This window comes from Saccostrea echinata, unplaced genomic scaffold (assembly GCF_033153115.1).
Source record: "Saccostrea echinata isolate AGI-Se365-2 ecotype Australia unplaced genomic scaffold, CSIRO_AGI_Sech_v1 ptg000032l, whole genome shotgun sequence".
Taxonomy (NCBI): Eukaryota; Metazoa; Mollusca; class Bivalvia; order Ostreida; family Ostreidae; genus Saccostrea; species Saccostrea echinata.
This window is the reverse complement of record NW_026889781.1, coordinates 7,581,902-7,604,286: the sequence shown is the minus strand read 5'-3', so window position 1 is coordinate 7,604,286 and position 22,385 is coordinate 7,581,902. Positions and strand designations below refer to the sequence as shown.

General features: G+C 32.3%; 1 protein-coding gene across 1 annotated transcript; it reads left to right on the top strand.

Annotated features, from left to right (window-relative positions):
* Positions 1 to 11,183: 11,183 nt before the first annotated feature.
* LOC133198005 (multiple epidermal growth factor-like domains protein 11) lies at positions 11,184 to 21,975 on the top strand. Its single transcript, XM_061334161.1, has 10 exons — positions 11,184 to 11,222; positions 11,316 to 11,549; positions 14,171 to 14,425; positions 15,080 to 15,214; positions 15,481 to 15,618; positions 15,861 to 16,001; positions 16,577 to 16,711; positions 17,884 to 18,024; positions 18,536 to 18,671; positions 21,287 to 21,975. The coding sequence occupies exons 2-10, from the start codon at positions 11,327 to 11,329 to the stop codon at positions 21,456 to 21,458; spliced, it is 1,476 nt and encodes a 491-aa protein (XP_061190145.1). The 5' UTR covers positions 11,184 to 11,222; positions 11,316 to 11,326; the 3' UTR covers positions 21,459 to 21,975.
* The last annotated feature ends 410 nt before the right edge of the window (positions 21,976 to 22,385 follow it).

The following is a 22,385-nucleotide window of genomic DNA, read 5'->3' as shown; positions in this document are numbered from 1 at the left end:
AAAAAAAAATTAAAGTTCATGATTATCATTAATTTTTCATTTCGGAAATAGGCTAGTAAAATGTTGATGGTGGTAGATGTAATTTTAATTTAAAAAATGACCGTAAAGGTTAAGGTTAATAAAGAATGTTTTCAAATCCCAGTAAGGTCTTAAAACATTAAAACGTATGAAAGTATATTTCAGTTATTTATGTTTTTAACATTCAAAGTTTATAAGTTTATTTTTATATTAAAACAAATTAAAAACAATAAATACTTACAAAAAGCTAATCTCAAGACGCTGGTAAAGAAAATTGTGGAAATTATAGACATCTTTTTCTGATATTATTGCCTAAAGGGTAATACGATACGCAGTTTTGCTTTAATATCTTCCTTCGAAATGATACACATTAATGTGATCTCATATGTCCTTGTTTATAAATAGTTTAAATTGAACTGGGAAAGTGGGATATGCGTTTCCTGTACAGGTATTTTCTTCCTTATGTAACATTACAATTTATTTTTACAATCATTTCTCGTGTGTTTATTTCAAACAATTTTGATCAGTATTACACTGTAATCGTGCGCTAAATGAAATAAGATAACGAACAGAGATTACTCTCAAAAATCTATAAACAATACATTTTTGTGAAGAGGGCATAAAACACGGACCCCAGGAAATGAGAGAGAGAGAGAGAGAGAGAGAGAGAGAGAGAGAGAGAGAGAGATGTTGATCAACTTGGGACAAACGACGAAAAGAAATGTCGTTTTTAAAATTCATTACTTATTTTAATCGGTCTCTATTAGCCCTGTAGGAAGCAGTTTCAGTTGGGGGGTGGGGGGTGGGGGGTGGGGCATGCATCATTTTTACTTGGGGGTCACTATCAACTACCAAAAATTCCTTGGCAAGCAAAACTATATTTAAAAAAAAAGATCATCAGATATTTTATTAAAGGGGCACAGGCATATTGTACCTATGTTTTCTATAGTATTCTATGGATCGGCAAAATTCCTACAAACCTTCGGCCATGTAAATGATTAACATTATATAATCTCAAAGGGTTTAATTTTATTGTTTATTTGAAAAGAAATACCTGCACAATACCATCGCAATATTCGTGCTACTTTTCCCCCCAAAAATTACTACTCCAGTAATACAAATATTTTTGACTAGAAAATGTATATATATTTTCGTTTCTTGGGTTTATATTTTGCTAGCTAGATTGTAATCAAGTATCTCTGTTACACACATAATTATTACAGCTTTTGAAATACATAAAGTTGGGATAGGAATGGACTAACCTACCAATGCAATGGCAATCGATGAAACAGCGCGATTATGCGAGCTAAATAGACTAACGAGCAAGAATAGAGAAAATTCGAAATAAAATATGTACATTTGTGTCGGGCAAATTTTCTTGTGCAACATTAGCAAAATTCCTTTGCCACCAGGATTCCACACGAAACTATTACAAAATAGACAAATGACCAAGGATAATTGTTCCTTACCAAGAGGTACATTAATTTTCTTTCTTCGAAGAGACCGTTCACGGTAGCTCAGTCGGTAGAGCGCTCGCTCCGTGATCGGGAGGTCGTGAGTTCGAATCTCGGTCGCAACTTACCTAAGTCGATAAAAAGTGGGTAGCATCTGTTCCTTCGCCATGCGCTCGGCACTTTGAAGTGAAAACTGCGGGTCCTTCGGATGAAACCTTAAAAAACGAGGCCCCGTGTCACGGCAGGCGTTGGCACGATAAAGATCCCTCACTGCTCAATGGCCCTGAATGCCGAGTAAAGGGTCAAAATTTGAAGCCCTTTTACCGGTATTTGGTGACGTCTCTATATGAGTGAAAAATTCTCGAATGGGACCTAAAACAACATACAATCAATCAAACAATTTTTGCAGAGAGCTTAAAAGAAACAAAAAAAAAAAAAAAAAAAATTGCATCTACTCTACATCGTATTTCATTCAACATTACAAAAGACCTGCAGTCTTTTTAAACCTGCAGTCTTTTTAACCAGACGCTCGGCTGTCTCATTCGCATCACGCTTGTCCTTTTCCGTAACCGATATTCGTGGTTACGGAAATGGCCGAGTAGCTACGATTGCGGCTGTCTCTGTGAATTCCGACGTCATGTGACTTTACAGTCTAAACTGTTTCTCGTGCGTTTTTGATGGTACAACTGCGCTAGCCCCAATGGTCACATCGTAAACAGGTTTAATTGAAATTACAGAAAGAATAATAATTTATGCATTATACATGTAGATATGAATCGTGAACATAAGCTTTTTTTTCAAAAGGGGGGGGGGGGACTATAAAAGTCTCCAAACTTTGGAATTTTATTTTGTAACAACCCCTTTAAATATCACAAAATGAAATGCTTTTGATTTAAAAATGTCGAAGAACATTATCAAAACTTACTAAGACATACTGTTTTGTCCTTAGTTGAATTCCACATTGCAGATTATTAACAAAGTACTGATCGCATTGCACTTGTTCATGTATCGTCATTTAGTAAAACTTGATTCAGTTTTATGTTGTAAAGGGCGATTCAAGTGAAATGTTCAGATGGAAAATTGTATCCAATAATTAAATAAAATTTTTATAAATTAAATAACTTTTTATACAATATTTAAGAGGCTAATTACTTGGAGCAAATATCATTTTTATGATTTGTTTCCATGTTTGTTCGTACATTTCGCTATTTCTTAATAAATCGGGTCTAGTGCACAGATACACATTCAATGCATCATGACAAGCTTTTATACATGAATTATAGAAATATTTGAGTTTTTGGAAAGTGTTGCGCCCCTAGTGAAATCTTGAAATTAAGTTCATCATTTCTATATATAATGCAGCTGACAAGCAAAAAAATATAATAATATAATTTTAAAATGAAATAATATATGGGATCACAGCATTGTTCACAAACTACAATGGGTGTTTAAAAGAATATGCCCCTGCATGATTGAAATTTATAAGGGATCTTAATACTGCAAGTAAATGTGAAAAAGCACGGAAGTGCCACATCATGTAACAAGTCGTAATAGAAAATCTAATCGTCTTCAATAACTATGTCTAGATGTGATTTCCTTGTAAGTAACAAGAAGTTTTTACCGAGATCGTTCAGTTAGTGGGAAAAAAATATACATGATAGGAAAAGGCACTTTTAAAATTCTTCAAATTATATTTTGAAACAGATAAGAGAGAAAATCAATCGAATTTAAGCTACCTCTGGTTCTTTCTGTTCACTTCCGGGTTAACATGAATGAAAATTATGGATGATCATATAGCAATCATCCCTGAAAAAAAATTGTAAAACAATTGCAATTATAACGTTGTAATCGCAAGAGTAATCAACAGGTATAATTGAATTTGTAACATTTTAGTAAAAAAATAAAAGAATACTTTGCGTTGTATTTTAAAATATTTTTAAGATCTTAAATTGTCAAAAAGTTTTTGAATTAAACTTGTGAAAAAGATTCGCTCAATTTAACAAGTAAAAATAAGCTGCTCAAAGTTCTTTAACATTAAGTAAATTCGTTTTACTTTAAAATGTTCATTAATAAGAAAAAGTTAGTAAACATCCAAGCCAATCGAATATTTATCAAAGTCCAGTAATCCTGTGGGGACATAAGTTGGGTTTCCCTCACAGACCGAGGTAGTTGTTTAGGCGGAGAGCGTGTGCAGCAACATTTATACTACGGACATCAAACTTAAATGCTTTAGCAAGATCTTATCCTATTGGAGATGAACAAGTCTCGCATCGCCCACGTAATTCTCGTTTCCAGGGACTCTCCATCAGAGTATGTAAGGTTAACCCATCTGAACTCCAATGATCCCGCCTTCTGTCCTATTCAAATTCCTTAGGTGACCCTAAACTGTTAAAGTGACCACCAGATGTAGCATCATCAGGACACTCAATCAGGATGACCAACAATAATCAATAAAGATAACCAGCTTGCACTTGATGTATGTTTTGATTTACCATATCTATGAGACTGAAAGTCTAGCAAATAACCACAAAATGCAAATAAGTGAAGTGTCGTATAAATTTATGCATTGAAAAAAGGTTTACGGTTAGTCCGCTGTAACTGACCATCAACATGTTTATAAGTAAACCAGGACACTGACTGAAACCATATTCTAGTTCTCATGTATTTATATTTCTCTTATAATATATTTCATTTTAAGCAATATAAAATTCATAATTACTGGATATAATTGGTTATCTAGCAAATTATATTTTTAAACAGATAAGAGATAAAATCAATCGAATTTAAGCTACTTCTTATTCTTTCTGTTCATTTCCGGGTTGACAGTTAAAATATCAGCATATAATGTTAAAGTATTTAGCCATATAAAGCATATAATGATGAAATATCATCACAGCATGAATGTTATTCAAATAAAGCAGTTGAGGTGTTCCACATATCGATTCGATCTGAACTTTGTATTTACGTGTAAAGGATGTCACGTATACACTTATAATTTACAATTGTCTGCTCATGTTTCCTTCACAACTATATAATGTCAAAAGAAAGTTGTGAATGAAGGCAATAAAATCTTTTGTCAGTTTAGATTATCTGCTACAGATTGGCTGGTTGTAACAGCAATAGATTTTGGAACAACATATAATGGTTATGCCTCCTCTTTGCGGAGAAAATTCACATCTCTCAGAACTGGAACTCGGGAACGTCACACCTTTTCATAGAAAAATCTCACTTGTCTTTTACTGAATCCGGACGAAACATTTAATTCCGTTGGATACGAGGCACAGGAAGTTTACACAGAATCGGCATCAAAGAAGCGACATTATGATTATTTTTATTTCTTTAATTTTAAAATGAAACTCTATAAAACGAAGGAAAGTAGAGTTTAAATTTCTGTTTGTTAGTATATAGCGTACATGTTATTAGTGAGAGGTAGATGCTTTCGCGATGCATCGTGATTCTATCGTGAAAGAACAATCTGGCTCAACAGTTAAAAGACCTGTATTTCTTTATATCAGTTGAAGAATGATATCCCATAACTTTTGTCATCAATGCATGGATAAATTCTGATATTTTTTAACAAAAGCAGATAATTTAAATAAACCTTCTGAAAAGTGTCTAAAATGACTCATTTAAAATTATAAGGAACTCCACATTAGGGATTTTTTTTACCGTATAACACCAGAAAACATCCGAATTTGTGACCTTTGTTTCCTTATTTTCATAGTAATACACTGGTATTACATTATATGGTGTTTATGCCTCCAAACTTATTCTATACCCAAGACCATGCTCTGAGACAATTTTTGAACCCAGACAGGCTACGAACAGATACGTTTACATTGCAGGGATTTCAACAAACTCGTTTGAAGCAACATTTCGTAAATTTCCATGGTCGTTATATTGATAACGTTAGCAAATATAGCCTATCATTGGGTCGTGTTTTGATTAACATATTTCATATCAATTGTAAGGCCTGTTTGTTAATTTGTTTCAGTACTAGATTTGACTAAGGGAAAGTCCGTCCACCGGATTAATACATAGAGCTCAAAGCGATGGGATAGGTTAACACGGGATGCTTGATCCTCCTAGCCCTGTTGCCACCCCTCAAATTTCTTGGTATCAGAGTTCCATGCCCTGATCACAGATTTGTACTGTTTGTAAGTTTGTTTAGCTCGATCTCTATTCATTATCTTCATCTTTTTCATCAGAAAAAAAATTCTGTTAAATGTTGGACTGAAAATCCATCACAATAATTTTTCTTTATTTCTTGTTTTTTTTTAATTTTATTTAAAAAAAAAATGTTGGTTAAGGGGGAAAAAAAAGTTGTTTATGGATTCCTTTTGTTTCATAATTTGAACAAAGAAAAACAATGTTAAGCGACTTCAACGGAAAACAGCTCCCTGCAATTAAAATATTTTCTTTGTCCATCAAGTACTTAACGGATCACTTAATGAACACTCTTAACAACCTTTGCCTGGTGCTACAGAAAAGGACGTAAAATTTGTTTTACCTGTTCCCGCTATTTGGACAGATACAGCAAAACTGTTTATGCATGAAGCAGCCAAGGAGTCATGTATTTGGGATGAGATATTTATTAAGAAAATATTTATAAATTCAATTTGAACAGTACAATACTCTAGTCCCCAATTATATTTTGCTGTTTTGTAATTTAACTCACTTTTAATCCACATTTAAAGTTCAACATATATTTCTTCTTTTGTTAGGTGTTTCTTTCTTTTCTTAGATGTGTTTTTTCTCTCATAAAGCCAAGATTTTAATGAAATTAGAGTCATGAATTAATGAAAATGAATGACGTTGAAAGTGTCCTATAACTACATGTTTATAATTTGCAAAATGTAAGGCATTAAAGCTTTAAATTCCTTTTCTTTTCAATTTATGTCTACACCATATCATGTTTAATTCTACTTATGGTCTTTGATACTCTGGTATATAAGAACATTTTTAATAATTGTTTATGGAACGTTGATAACAATGCGACTTTAAGAATTTGTTTGAAATTCTAGCATGAATATCTCCCGAATTTCATAATTAAATGGCAATTTTGAAAATGATATGTGAATATACAATTTTTAATTCCATTTAATATCAAAAATATTACGTGGGACTGGAGATAATGGAAATATTCTGACTTTCATAGTGAAAATATCTCATTATTTCTTAAATAAAATTCATTCTTATATTAGACTTTTGATTTTTTGGGGACTGCAATTCAATTTTTTGTGAATGGGGTCTACATTTTTTTTTACATACCCGGCACACACTAGATTTTTTTTTTGCATTTAAATACTATTGATTTGTCCTTTTGTTTCGCAAATCACTCATGTATCAAGATTTTGTTTATACATTTTACATACGCTTCCCATATATTGAGATTTTGCGATTGTATTTAACATTTGTTTTAACTACATCGGAGTTTTGTTTTATATAGAGAGGTTAGTCATCTCGTAATAACGAGACAATTTTACTGTGACTTATATTTTACCCCATATACTTAATCTGCTTGTTTTTCGCTATTATACTACACATCATCAATTAGAGAATGGCCAAAATCACAATAAATCTTTTTATTGAGCTTATAGGTGAAGAGAAGGAAACACTTGCTGTGGCCTTCAACTCGACATTTAGATATATCGACGACGTATTGTCAATTAACAATGGTCAGTTCCATTCTTATGTCGATACGATATATCCCGGTGAGCTTGGAATATACGATACCACAGAGTCTGATACATCTGTTTCATATTTGGATATTTTACTTGAAAAAGACGTTAATGGTAATCTAGCAACCAAGCTTTATGATAAATGTGATGGCTTTAACTTTTCAATCGTCAACTTCCCTTATTTATGCAGCAATATACCTTCATCACCTGCATACGGAGTGTATATATCTCAGTTGATTCGATACGCAAGAGCATGCTCTACGTATGTACAATTTCTAAAACGAGGTAAATTATTGACAAACGAGTTGATAAAACATGAATATCAGCTGTCTCGTTTAAAGTCATCATTTCGTAAGTTCTATGATCGATACAATGACCTTGTCAGCAAATACAATTTATCATTGAGTCAAATGCTGACTGATGATTTTCATACTAATTTTTAGGCCATTATTTACACACTGAATTGTCGACGGATTTTTCCGTTACTTTCCGATAATGACAAGGAGCACACGGCGGGTGTGACCGGTCGGCAGGGGATGATCACTCCTCCATGGCACCTGATCCCACCTCTGATGTTTGGTGGCCCGTGTTTGCTCTGCTCCTATTTTGTATTGTTTAATGGACTTTTGAGCTTGAATACTGTTCGTTATTTCAATATATTTCATTTATTGAGCAGAGGTACATGTAAATAGCTTGTTCAATATTCAGATGAGTTTCCCATGAATATCGAGTTAATATGTTGTCTATGGACAAGCACACGGGAGCGAAGCGGGTTGCTTGTTTCCCCCATATAATACTAGAGGCATTCAATTCATTTTTTGTCCTTAGCTGTAATACAAAGATACAGTGATAATTTAAAGATTTTTTTATTCCTTCAAATTAACCCCCATTACTTCAATGCACTTCTTAAGTCTCTTAATCCAATCATGAAATGCCTGTTTGTATTCACTTTTCAGAATAGCCCTGAGACACTAAAAACGGCTGAACAAAGTGCTAAGCTTACATTATTTTTGTTGCTCATATTTGAAACAGCAGTTTGGCAGTGTTTTAGAGTGGCTCTCGTTCTTTTTCAATTCTGAATAAACTACCCAGTGTACGTCCTTGACTCATGGAGACCAAATAAAATAAATGTTCATTTAACCATAACAAAGCGATCTGAGTTACAATGTAAGGAGACTGAAAATTATTGAACGACCTTAATTGTGTATTTAATTTTCTTTCTACAGTTTTCCCGCATTGTAATTATGGCGTCACTTTAGAGGCTAGAAGTTATGTTCCGCTTATTGTGACGTTATATTGCTTTTTTACTTATTGTGAAATTTCTAAAGATTTGAAATGAAAGCGCTATTTTGCCAACAAAAAATATTCAAAATCATAATTTATTTTGTAAAACGGGAATCAGATAATTTATTTCCATATTATCTTCATGGTCATTGTTTAGATTTCATATTTATTTACATTGATAAATAACATTTAAGCTTGTACAAATTACTGATTTAATGTTAATTCCTCAAAGCATTGAAAATTATATCAATATATGATGTTGTTTTTGTGCGTATACACTTTGTTGTCTAGTGCAATGCTCTACGTATCAAATGCAGAACTAATCATAATGAGGAGATGAAATACAAAACTACGGCTCATTTGGAAGGGAAGGACAGAAAAAAAATATTCGTTCGGATAATAAGTTCTTGTTCGAAAGAATTAAATATTTGATACAAATTACATATGTGTCAGGACGAATTAGATATTCGTTTGCTCGAAAATTACAGTTGTTCTGAAAACAAGATACAGGGTGTTTCACAATATATGTCACACATCTGAAGGCAGAAAGAAAAATTACAACAAAAGTTACATATACATTTTATATATCATTTTAATCAGCAGATATTCAAAATTATTACTTTAAGTCAGAAGTATCCAACATTCTCCATTTCAGTTTCTATGGCAACGATTTCCTAAAATGTTGTACTCTAAGTGTTTTCCTTACCATTGTCCTAAATAACTTAAGAATCTCGTGTTCAGAAATTTCTGACCACTGTTTCTTACTTTTCACGGGATACTTGACAAATTTCTTGTTTTATATCGAGCTTGTTAGAACCCCCAAAGTGCATATTTATTTGTTTTATTCAAAGATGCATTTAAATAAATGTGTCATTTCAGAACTACGGGTATGTGCTGACGTCCACTTCTTTCGCTCTTTCAATCAATTTAGCAAACTTAACCGACTCTGAATGTCAGTTGGCTTTAAATGCTGCAATGTTGAAATCTTATATGCAGACACACATTCAATTCAATTCGAAGATTTCTAAATACACTTGATACACTTACATTGTTACAACCCATTTCCTTAAACTCAGATCTAACTGACTTTCTTAAGGTTTTCGCAATGATTGCCTTCAATTTGACAATGTTCTCATTTTTTTGTTGGGGGGGGGGGGTGAGGCCAGGATTTAATTGTCTTTCATCTTTACATAATATGTTTTGTTCAGACTTCTTAATTATCTTTTATAAATAAAAACTAGACAGGGCTTTCTAGTCTGGATATTTTTCTTCATCACATCATGTACAATAATTAGGATACCATGCTTATAATAAAAATTTACAAATTCAAATATTTCTTGCAAGCTCTACTCCATTTTGAGAACAGCTGAAATTATGACATAACTGATTACATCGTCAGTGACTTCATGGTATTATTATTTTCCCGATTTTTTTGCAATATAATAATTTTAGATTAATATGATTGTCTATGGTACTTTGGTATTTTTGGTATCATGCTTGATATTCAGATTATGCCCATTTAGATGTGTGACATATATTATGAAGCACCCTGTACAAACTATTTGTTCAGACACATTTATTTTCCTCTGAGACAAATAACTTATTAATTATGTGAGGTGAATAATTTATTTGAGGTTTTCCATTTATAAGGCAGAGAATCTAGAAAAACCTAGAATGGTTCATGATATAAGGTACATGGGTCGATTAAACGTTTGGGGAAGGGTTGAGGGGGAGGAGGAGGGTATTTGAGTTCTTTTTCCTAATGAATCCATTTCCGTACATTTGCTGTGCTGTTAAGGAACGTTAGTTCGAACTGGGTTACATCTCTTACTTACTGTAGTTTATTTGAAATAGACTTTATCTTGGCTCATGATGGGCACATACAAACTGGAATATCAATATTGTATCCTGTACAATTGAATAAAAATTTACCATGTTTTTGATATGAAGCATATTCAAAGTATATTGAGCAGTTGGTTGTGTAGATCAAATTTCATCTTCCTGCATGAAGTATTTTTAAAAGCTTTTAACTTTTTCTCCCTTTATTTTTTTTTTCACTTTAAAATACTGCAATGCGACTAAAAATGTTTCGAAAAAAAAAAAATACATCTTAAGAAGGCGAAAGTTATATATTTCATAAAGAGTTTTGGTAAATTCTCATTCAAATCCACCGATTTTAGAAGTGTAAACTATCAATTAAATATGGCCACGTAGCGTAGCGATACAGTAAATAAATAAAAATATATATCTACGGTTACTCTTACGAAAAGATGGGCACAAAGGAACGGAGTCAACTAAAAAAAAAGCTTCGATATCTTCATTCCAGTGCCATTGCTAGATTCATATAATTTATCAACAGCCATTATGCTGTCCCTAGATCTGCTCCTTTATCGAAAGAATAGCAAATTTTAATGCAATAATTTCTCTACATGAGCTTATTTTATATTAAATATGATTTGGAACATTGTGACACAATTAATAATAAGTGCTTGACAATGAAGTAAGAAGAGAAAATCATAAATTAATTGGCAACAAGCTATAGAAACAGCACTTGAATAAACAGGAATTTCATTAAACAAAAGGGATGCAATACTTATGAATAAGATTAACTACTCATTTATGAACGGCCCTTTTTTATTGCGTCCTTAACGTAGAGATGTAATATGATATTATAGAATATTTATAAATCTCTCAAACTTCATTTCTTGGTGAAACATAACTATGGTACAGATCACAGCTTTTATTTCTACATTCCAGGCGATTGTTTTCTGCTCAAGTGCATACGGTAAACAGGAAAATATGACTAACACTTTCCAATTTCATATGTTTCTTACAACAATATTTACCTCACTTATTAATTTTAAATTTTGAATTTTAGAAAACATTGCCATGAATAAACCGTCATGGCAAAGTAGCCAATTTTACCCAGGTGACCACAGAACCGATGCCAGTAATGCTGTAGACGGATTGAAGACTGACCTCTCAAGTTTTGGAGGGCAATGTGTTACATCAAACACCAAGCTTCGCACTGCCACCTGGTGGGTTAATCTGACATCTATTCTCAGTATACATCACATTACAATTTACTACAGGACGGACAATATAAAGTGGGGTATGTAAAAAAATATTATTTTCTCGATGGCTTGAACTTATATTTCTGTCGAAATTCTTGATTTCTCAAAGTCCACCTCTTTTCTCTTTTCCCCTTAATAAATCAAATAATTCCCCTTGATTTTCTACAAACACAACTCAATGTAGAAGAACTGTTAATCACAGAGAGGATGAATCGTGTTTATCACATTTTAAACCTACTATTAAAGGCTAAAGGGTAAAAAATTAAAACGCCGTTTTGTCTTTAAAAAATTCAAATGTTTTTGCTTGAATAGAGGCCCCTCTCACCAAAACAGTGATATCTATTTAGTTGAACAATTTTATGTTTGGCCAAGCAACATAATTTGATGAAAAACGGGGAAATGAATCTTTACAGTTCAAAATAATTTTTCAAAAGTTATAAAAATAAAAGAAACTTATTCTATATGGATTTTTTTAAAAACATATTCAAAAATTTATGTTTTGTATTTTATAAAATTTAAATTTTCTCACTAGATTTTCATTGGAGAAAATACTGAAAAGTAGAAATATAGCTTTTCTGTATGGGAGATGAGAAATGTTGTTTGTTGTATGTAATGTATCTTTAATCCTCGTTCATACCTGCCAACTTTTGAATATTCCCATGGGGGATTTTGCGTGTAACGACAGTTTTCAAAGCTTTAAATTTGTGATATTTTGTCGTGAAAATAAATGTTTATCCCATTTTTGTCTTCTAATTTATAATATTGATATCACTTATTAATACACTTTAAGGATAAATAATACAAACAACATTTTTCCTTCCAAAATTAAAATATCTTTGCTTGAATAGGTACCTCTCTCAATAAAGTAGTGATATTTACTTAATTAAACAACATTATTTTGACAAAGACACATAACTTGGGGCAGTGGGTGGGTGGGGAGTGAAAATATACAACTTTCAGTTAAATAATTTTTTTGCAAAGTTTTAGAAATACGAGGGTTTTCGCAAAAAGTCGTAGACAATGTTTATAACTTTGTAAACATAGTATTTCAACCAATACTAACTAAATTTTGTATAGCCATCACTTATTCAAAGTTCCTTGAAAAAGTGAATTCTGAAATATATAACTTTCATTGTAAAAATAAAATGACGATTTAAAAGAAGGCTGATAGGGTCTGTCGGCGCACGAACAAAATTCGGAATAATTTACGTATGTAATTATTCCAATTGCATTTGTTTCTCTGGTAATATGTAAAACATCAAGCTCAAATTGATATCAATGAAATCAGAAACAAAATCTTAATAACATATCAAAATTTAATAGCATCAAAGACATAGGATTGGTGTCATAATTTTTAAAGTGTTGTTGGAATTGAGTTTGCTGCAAATGATGTCGTCAAACGCACTGGCCGCGCACGGAGATAAAATAAAATTGTTTTAAATGCCGTTTGTCCACTTCAGAGACGGAAAAAAGAATACAGAAGTGATATTAAACAATAGAGAAGTTGTTTTTGAATGGTATGAAAGTCATTGATAGTTTTCACTTTCGTACCGAAAATAACGCATATAAGAAGTAGAGTACTGTTTGTTAAAATCAGACGGTGAGGAACGTTATTAGACACGATCGCCGTCAAACTTTGTGGTTCTCTGCTACCCAATATGTAGGGCGACCTTTTGACTAAATTTCGACTGAAATTTAAAAAAAAATACTATAGACAGGAGTAAATTTTAATGAGTCCGTCAGACAAGAGTGTTTTTTGTCCTTTAAAGAAAAATAATTGGATGCTTAAGAGACGCGTGTTAAGCACTCGGAACAGTACTTAAAAAAATGATCATGACGTAAGAGACGTGTAAATTATGCTTGATTTCGTGCGCCGATGTACATTACATGCTTCTTTCATTTTCACACTTTTTTCTTATTTAGTGTTATCATCATGGAACTTGAAATTCATGATCATAAAATGTTGCTTTCTACTGTGACAAGAAAAGAAATTTAATTAAGCAAAGAGAAACTAAATTATTTTCCTTGTCTACGACTTTTTGGGACAACGCTCGTATATAAGATTTTGTTACTGTTTAGTTTCTGGGAAACATTTGCAAAATTGTATATTTACATTTAACACAATTAGAATTTCCTAATTATACATTCACTAAAAAAATATTGAAGAATTGCAATGCAAGGAGTCCTTCGCTTTCCAGTCCGCTGCTATACACTTATACTGCATAAAAAGTAAACGAAAATACTCTGTTAAAGTGCATAATTTAAGAAAGGAAAATTTTCTTATTTAACAAATAATAATGATAATAAAAATTATAAAAAACAACAACAACAACAACAACAACTTTTTCTTCATTTGATTTGATAAAGCAAGCAAATATGAAAATTGGTAGAATCTGATACAAGATGTCCTCCCAATTTCTATGTTGTTTTTTTTTTTAATCTGGCTCCGGGGCCATAAAATGAGACGAGCTCACTTTTGATCTTAGTCTCACTTTTCCACTATATATTCCTTTTGTAAAAGTGAGACTAAGATCAAAAGTGAGCTCGTCTCAGTTTTATGGCCCCGGAGCCAGATCTAAGAGTTCTTATTGTTACTATTGTTTCATGTCAATCTCCGCAAAGTCATACAGATAAAAAAAACTAAATAATTAAATTTCAGGTCCCAGTCATCCATATACCAAAAGGTTTCTAGGATTTTACTTATACGTATCCAACTCAACCTATAGAAATGACGGCTATTTATGTTTTCATGACACAAACTACACCAGAGCCACCATACCACCTGTCTTAAACATAAGCTGTCCTGTACATGGACAATACGTCATCTACTACAATGAGAGACTAGATGGAGTGAAATACCCAGCTGACTACTCTCACGATGCATTTACTGAGTTGTGCGAAGTGGAGGTTTACGGTAAGTAAGAACCACATCTTACATCCTACACTGATAGCCTTATAATGTAAGTTAAAGTAGAAATTTAGGAATAGATTTAAAAAAGAGATGGAAATCTTAAAACAAATTAAATTATTATTTTAAAAAAAAGCACACAGAGAAAAAATAAGAAGATAAATTTTTGGAAAACATACGAAGTAAACAAGCAAATGAGTTCGTTACATATATCAAAAAAGAGTAGAAAAATTCTGAGAGAAAACAAGCATGACCTATTTTGTGTATGCATGGGCTATTTTTGAACATAAGTATTGAATGTAATAAACGGTATAGGAGAATACTTGAGCTCTTATACTAAATCACATAAATAAGGTGAAGGTCATTGTGATATACTGTGAGAAACATTCTGAAATTTATATACATTGACCCCCCCCCCCATAAAAAAAGAAAAAAAAAATAGAGAAATACAAAATTCATAAGCACAATTACAAACGTTAATTAAAAACTCATTTAGAATTTAAAAATATTATTGCCACAACTGCTGGAGAAAACCTTCCTAAATGTAAGTCTTTGCTTCATTTTAAGAGAGAAAACTATGTTCGAAGTGTGTGTTCTGTGGGAAAAAAAATATTTGAGCTCTCTACAATGATTCCTTTTAAAGATTTATGCTTTTTTTAGGATGTCCCACGTCGGGATTTTTTGGACCAAATTGTACTCTTAGATGTCACACAAACTGCCAGGAGTACTGTTTCATCGATACTGGTGTGTGCTTAGGATGTAAACCAGGATATGTTGGACAATATTGTGAGAAAGGTAGACGTATTACCTGAATGAAGAGTTTGTAATGTTAATTATATGTAAATAAAGTTACAAGTACATGTATACGTTTGCAGTTTTAATTAAAAAAAGAAATATGCATTTTAATAAAACGTCTTAATTACTTGGAGAAACGTATCAAAAACCTGGAAAAAAAATGAAAACTGATCAAAGATTGATTTGAGAACAGAATTAACAATAGGTCTAATTTGCATGAATGTAAGATATGCACTATTTCATAAGATATGAACATTTCTTTTCAGAATGCAGTGGAAGACGTTTTGGACAGAACTGTGGGGAGTTTTGTGGAGACTGTCTGGACTTCGAACAGTGTCATCATGTTAATGGAAAGTGTCAAAACGGATGTGAACGGGGTTTTCATGGAACCAGGTGTACTGAAAGTAAATATGATTTTATTTGCAGTATAGACTGGTACATATTTATTTTGTTAAAAACTAAGATTTTAAATAGATCATCTTTCATCTTTACTAAATAAACTGTATGCGAGATAAAACAAAATTACCAAAATAACTCATCAAATGTATATTTACTCTATCAAATCAAATTCGTGTAATATAAATAAACGGTCCACGATTTAGTTGTGTTACTTGCTTGCTGATAAATCTTTCTGCTTACGTTTCAGTGTGTCCAATTGGATTCTATGACAAAAATTGTGGGAAGAAATGTAGCCCGCATTGCTTCTACTCTAACAGGTGTGACTCAAAATCTGGTGTTTGTCAGGGGGGCTGCAAACCAGGATGGGAAGGTCTCCTGTGTGACAAAGGTAAATATATACAGCATAAGAGAAATTTTTATTCAGGAAAACATGTCTCTCTCCTTGGAAAAATAACTTAGAAATAGACGAAACATCGTTTCTTAGTTCTCAAAATTTCACATTTAACAATGATTGTATGATTGTTTTTCCCCGTCTGAAATACTTTGTTTATCTAATTTTCATTTATTTTTTTTTTGGAATAGGGATTCAATCGCTATCAAAAAAGTTCCCCTCCCCAATCCCTCAAAAATTGCTTGATTTGTATCTTACATTGTAAACTTATTCTATTATCAAAGGATAGAGGCATGTTTCGCGAATGCTTCCTTAATTAACTTGGAGTTATTGGGCATAGCCTTAATTATGCATATGACTCAATGCTGAGTCTAAAAAAGATAACTCAGAAATGTTTCATCGTAAAGAATGGCATGATTAGTTGCTCTTTAACATACTTTTAAAATCTAAATTCCTTTGTAATAGTATCCCTTTTTTAAGTACAGAACATATAAATATCCTATATTTATCTTTTCTTTAGTAACTTGAAGTATGTGTTATTATTGAACATAATCATTGATTGTATATATTAGACTGCAACGAGAAGAATGGAACGAACTGTGACATACGGTGTGGACATTGTCGAGGCGGTGTTGTGTGCAATCAGATGAATGGAGTCTGTCCCAATGGGTGTGCTGCCGGATACAAAGGAGAAATTTGTACCATAGGTAGTGATGTTATCTTATTACTGATTGTACACCATGCTAAGTACTGAAATCTGATTGGTTTATATTCATTGACTGGTAGTATACTTCCTTTTAAATACCTAAATCCTGAAACCTGATTGGTTTACATTCGTTGACTGGTAGTATACTCCATTTTCAATACTTAATCAATGAAATCTGATTGGATTATATTCACTGAGCAAATAATAGGTAACACGACAATGAAGTCACAGACCTTTTATATGTGCTTTGCATATGATTTATTAACAAGTCAGTTGAAAATAAGCGGAAATACACGACGGTCATAAAATCATGATTCCGATTAGGATTGATTGCAAAAGCAGCAACAACAACAATATTATTGAAAACTAAATCTTTCTCAATACCAAACAAAAACACTTGAGAGGTCTGTGGATCATTTTATTAGTTTTTTTTGGAAAAAAAAAATATTGGCAAAGAGTTTGATAACCTTTCAATTTTAAAACGAGAATTGATTCAGAATGACAGTATCAGACTTTTGCTTTTTTATGGGTCAGATTTCAGTGTAATAAAATAAAAGTGCATGTTTTGGAGGACAAGAGTTGACGCGTGGGTTGACGATGATTTTTTTTTTCGGGTGTCATTTTCAACAGTTACCCTCCAAAAATCCGAACATGCACTGTTTATATAATGTACAATGGGAAATAGTACAGTGGGAATTACATTGAATCCGGGCCTGCAGTAATGATAAATGCATCTATGATTGTTTGACTGTTTGTTGTTTAACGTCCATTACAAGAATTCATACTTATATGAATCTTCACCAAAGATGGTGAAGGGTCTCAAACTAAGACCCTTTAAATCAGCAGTCTTGGCCATTGAGCAGTGACAAATCCTTACGTGTAGGGAACATACTTTTTAAAGTCAAATATGGAAGTCCGGTGACTTTCACTTCTAATGGTGGACGCTGAGCGAAAAAAAAAAAAACAAAACAAAACAATTACCGCCTTTGTTATATGTCTAAGATTTGACGCGGTCCCAGATTTTTAAGCAAGCGCCCTACCACTAGGCTACGACGACCGGTCATATGTGTATGAAACCAGTTTGTTAAAGTTGTGTATAGAATATGTTGACTAAATCTAAGGAATACATTAAGGAAAAATTAATAGATGAAAAAATGGTTGATTTTTTGGCAGAATGTGACGTTGGGTGGTATGGTCTGGATTGTAGGCAGAAATGTAGTGCATATTGTAATGATTCAGGAGTTTGTGATCATGTGACTGGTTCCTGTGAAGGTGGTTGCAAAAGTGGATGGCAGGGAATGAACTGTTTGGAAGGTATGATTTCATTTCATATTTTTTGTCCCAACTTTTGTTCTGTTCTATCTACATATCACAAGATTCGTGTAACAATACACAAAGGATATTATCATTATAATGTGCGGATTGGTACAACTACATTTTATGACATTCTTCTTAAACTTGTTGATAAGACCACAGGTTGTGACTTTTTAACATTTTTAAACTCTCTTAAGTTGTTTCATTATAGTCAAACTTCAGTATCTAGAATATTACTGGATTACCAAAACCTTAGCCAAATTGAATGTTTTATATATCGGATTTCAGTTTTGAATACCTAATAATAATAAGACAAAGAGAGTCAAAATGACCTTTGACATACATAAGTTTGATATACCTTTCTGTATTTAACTAAAGGAATTCTTTTTGAAAACAATACGTAAATAATATTTGAGTCCAAATGTGTTATATATGCTTATATATTTCTTCCATTTTTTTTTTTGGTCAACTTTATATATATTTGATTTATTCATTCACATTGCATTTACAGAAGAAATAAACATTACTGGAAACATCGAATACGTGAATTCCGCCAACACCTGTGATACACCTCATGTATTTATATCTCTATTCTGTATCAGTATTGTGGGTGTCTCTCTACTGGCTGTGTATATTTTCTATTTAAGGTATGTATCTTATTTTTAAATCCTTGAAAGGAAAGTAGAATTACTTTATAATTACGTTATTTAGATGTTCTGCTGAATGAGGTTACTACTTGATAAAAAAAAAATTATTTTCAAATTCAGCCTGAAAAGAATGATAATTGATATCAGCTATCTTTCATAAAAATGTAACAGCAGGTCAAAAGTTTATACAAAATGAACAGAAATAAGTCCTTAAAAAAGTAAAAAAAGAAAAAAAAAGAAAAATAATGATACTTGGTTTGCATATTTAACAAGATGCTCTTGGAAGAATAACGTTCTATAGATACCCCTTCCTTATCTTTAGTGTACAAACTATTTGAAATATATTGCAAACTTAAGATGGAATAACACCAATCCGAAAATAAATAGAAACAATTAGTAAGTCAAGAATTTTATTGATTCTGTCTCCACTTCAAATAAAATTATTTCAAAATTTCCTATTTGCAATAATTACAGAGATAATTAAAACATACGATCATGACGTTGAGATAATATCCTTTAAGAATGAATTAAAAAGCTACCCAAGTTGTACTGTATAACCTTCGTTTGGGCAGTTATGCTGTGTTAGTTCGGTAGTTATTAAATTAGTTGCTTAAAATTAAATTTTGCTATTTTTAGTGGACAAAAATAAGACATTTTTCTCTTCAAAAATGCCTTCACACTGTGCAAATTTTAAATTTAATGTCAAACATTAATATACATGTTTGACTTAAGTGATTGTTACGTAGGCAACACAGGTTATACAATATAAACTCATTTATTACATTTTCAATAGTGAAAACGTGTAATTTATCCATTGAATAAAAGTGATATTGTGACACAGTGTGTCAAAATATGAAAGTGACATTCTGTCACAGTATGAGAGAATATCAGAAGTGGCGAAAAACTCTCGATTTTCCTTCCCAAAACGAAAAGTATTTTGAACAAAATAACTCCCTGACGTGTTATAAGCTAAAGGAAGAGTAAAGAAACCATCCTGACAGAAAAAAAGCTGTCGGAGTTTCTCCAAATATGTTTTTGAAATCTATAATCGCAACGCTATGACGTCTCAACCGCTCAACGACTAGTATGACGTCAAACCCAGGACACTGTGTTACGAAAAGACAGAGGCAAAGGGAAATCAAAGAAAATGAATCAAACAGAATAGTCAATGTTTGCAGTTGGATAAGGAATTCATTCCACTCGTGAGACAGGGTTTTTTGATATTTTCGTTCGTGCTTCGCGCTCGGAAAAATATAAAAATAACTAGAGCAATGCTCGTTGCAAGGCAACGAGTAGTTCTTCCGTCCGATTTTCAGAACTGCTTGTAAAATGGGTAAATGATAAGTATACTATTCATGAAAAAGAATGCCTCCAGATCATGTTGATCTGTATTTAGTATCTTTATCGTTGAAATCTATTCTGATTTTTTTGGTGAAGTGAAGCAAGTTAAGACTACTTCCCGTTTGACAGGAAGAGACCCCAATCGACAGAAAATTGTGTCAGAAGTCTTGGGTGAAGTATATAATTTGATTTTATGTTAATATCTGCAGAAATACGTCATTTATGGTTACTTCCGGTTTAACCAGAAGTTGACAAAAGTGACAATTCTCGACAGGAAATACGGTCGGACGTCCTCTGTGACATGTATAATTCAATTCAATGCCAATATCTGTGAAAATAGTCAATTTTTGACTACTTCCTGTTTGGCCGGAAGTGACGTCATTTGACGAATTTTGATGACCACACTAGGTGCTAGTTGTCATTATGAACAACTTTGCTTTTTTGATGTATAACAAATTCTCAATACTTTTTGAGATATCAGGAAAAACTTTCGGCTCCTCTAGATCCCATATTTTAGGAGCCAGCCCCTTTTTCATAATATCATTTGAAAGATCTTTTAATTCTGCACTACTTTTGTTCTATATGTTATAACAAAATAATTCCAACTAAAAGATATTGTAGAAAAAGTGTTAGAAATTTTGAATCTCTCGATATGCCAATTTTCGAGCCATAGCGAGAGTCGGCGATTTGTACTTCCGGTTGTCATGAGATACAAAATTCACTTCTTCATAGGTTGCTCTATCATCACTGAAAATTTCATACTTCTATGATCAGGGGCTTTTAGGAAAACGCTCAGACAAAGTGACCCTCCTAAAATCACTAAATTGCGGATATCCCCGAACCGGAAGTGACGTCATCAAAATTAAAAAAAACATTGTTCTAGATGTTTCGATGTTCTACCAGACCTGAAAGTTTCAAGAAAATCCATTGAGCCGTTTTCGAGAACTCGCGTGCACAAAATCGGTAAGAAAAAAATAATAATAACAAGAAGGTCTTCCGCTAAAGACGGAAGACCTTAATAATAAAAATAGTGGAAAAGAAACCTAAGAATAACAAGAAGGTCTTCCGCTGAAGACGGAAGACCTTAATTCTGTCCCATTCGTGAAATAAATTCTACATCGAACTACAAACATTGAATATCCTTTATTTATCTATAAAATTAAAAGGCCGTTACAAATATAATTTAATTATATATTCATATTCTAAAAAAAAAAAAAAATATTTGTAATTGAAAACAAAGATGTAAAATAGATTTATATCTCATTTTATTACAGAAGAAGAATGAGTCAGCAGCCCGTGGTCAGTAATTCACAGGAAGACTGTGATAAAACTTCAACTGCGGAGAATGTTATGCAGAAAGAGAAGATGTATGACACCCTTGGTAGCGATGACAATCGTACAAATGAGAAAGACGAGGAAATCAACATGTCATTACAGTCAGCCTAGTGCAAATATTAACATTGTGTTAATGAATTTTGATGTTTTTCAAAGCAACATAAGACCTGCTCGTTGCTGGCAAAGAGATTGCATCTTATTATTATTCATAGCATTGACCAGGCAAGTCTTCATGAACACTCATTTTGACCCATAAGTATCTTAACAAGGAAAAACAAAGAGTATTATATTCTATCATGAGGTGCGCTGCTAAAAGGAATACAGTGTTCTGAGATACCTCGATGCATGACCAAGTGTACTACATGTGAAATATGTATATTTTTATTTTTATATTATTCTATTTTATAATTTTGACTTTGAATAACTGGCGGTAGCGCTTTGGATATTGCAGATAAATATGTATCACCTTCAATGATGTGATGATAGTTCTATGTAATTCTTATCCATATATGATTAAAAGAAATGTCATTCAGTGTTTGAACTAAGCAAATGACTATGTTGAATTGATATTTTCTTATATCATAATTAGAGGTCAAGTAGATTTATGAGAAACAGGAGTAAGATGAAAGGACGGAATATATATTTGAAAAAATAAACAAACAGTTTTAGTCTTTGTTTTACAATTGATTTGTATTTTGGGTTTTGAAATTTTAAAAAGGAATCTAGTCTTGGTTCTTCAATTTTTAAAAGAAGTAAAAAATATTCAATGATAAAGAAAATGCAAGAAGGAAAATGACGGAGGATAATATCTATAGCGGTATGATGCAGTAACGTATATGATTTGAGGGAAGACAACAATTAATTTTCAAGTGCATAAATTGATCTTCTATAAATTGAGCAGCTGTTTTAAAGGATGACTGCACTTAAGGACATGCGAAATTTGCTACAAAATAAATTTTCAAAACGAGGATTTTTTTTAATTGCAGGAACGGTCAACTTCCAATCTGCAACTTTACGTACATTTAATGAAAGTATGTA

Coding starts and splice junctions, on each gene's coding strand:
- LOC133198005 (XM_061334161.1), top strand. CDS start 11,327: ATGAATAAACCGTCATGGCAAAGTAGCCAATTTTACCCAGGTGACCAC. Junction 18,025..18,535: donor GGGAATGAACTGTTTGGAAG/GTATGATTTCAT, acceptor TTGCATTTACAG/AAGAAATAAACATTACTGGA. Junction 18,672..21,286: donor GTGTATATTTTCTATTTAAG/GTATGTATCTTA, acceptor ATTTTATTACAG/AAGAAGAATGAGTCAGCAGC.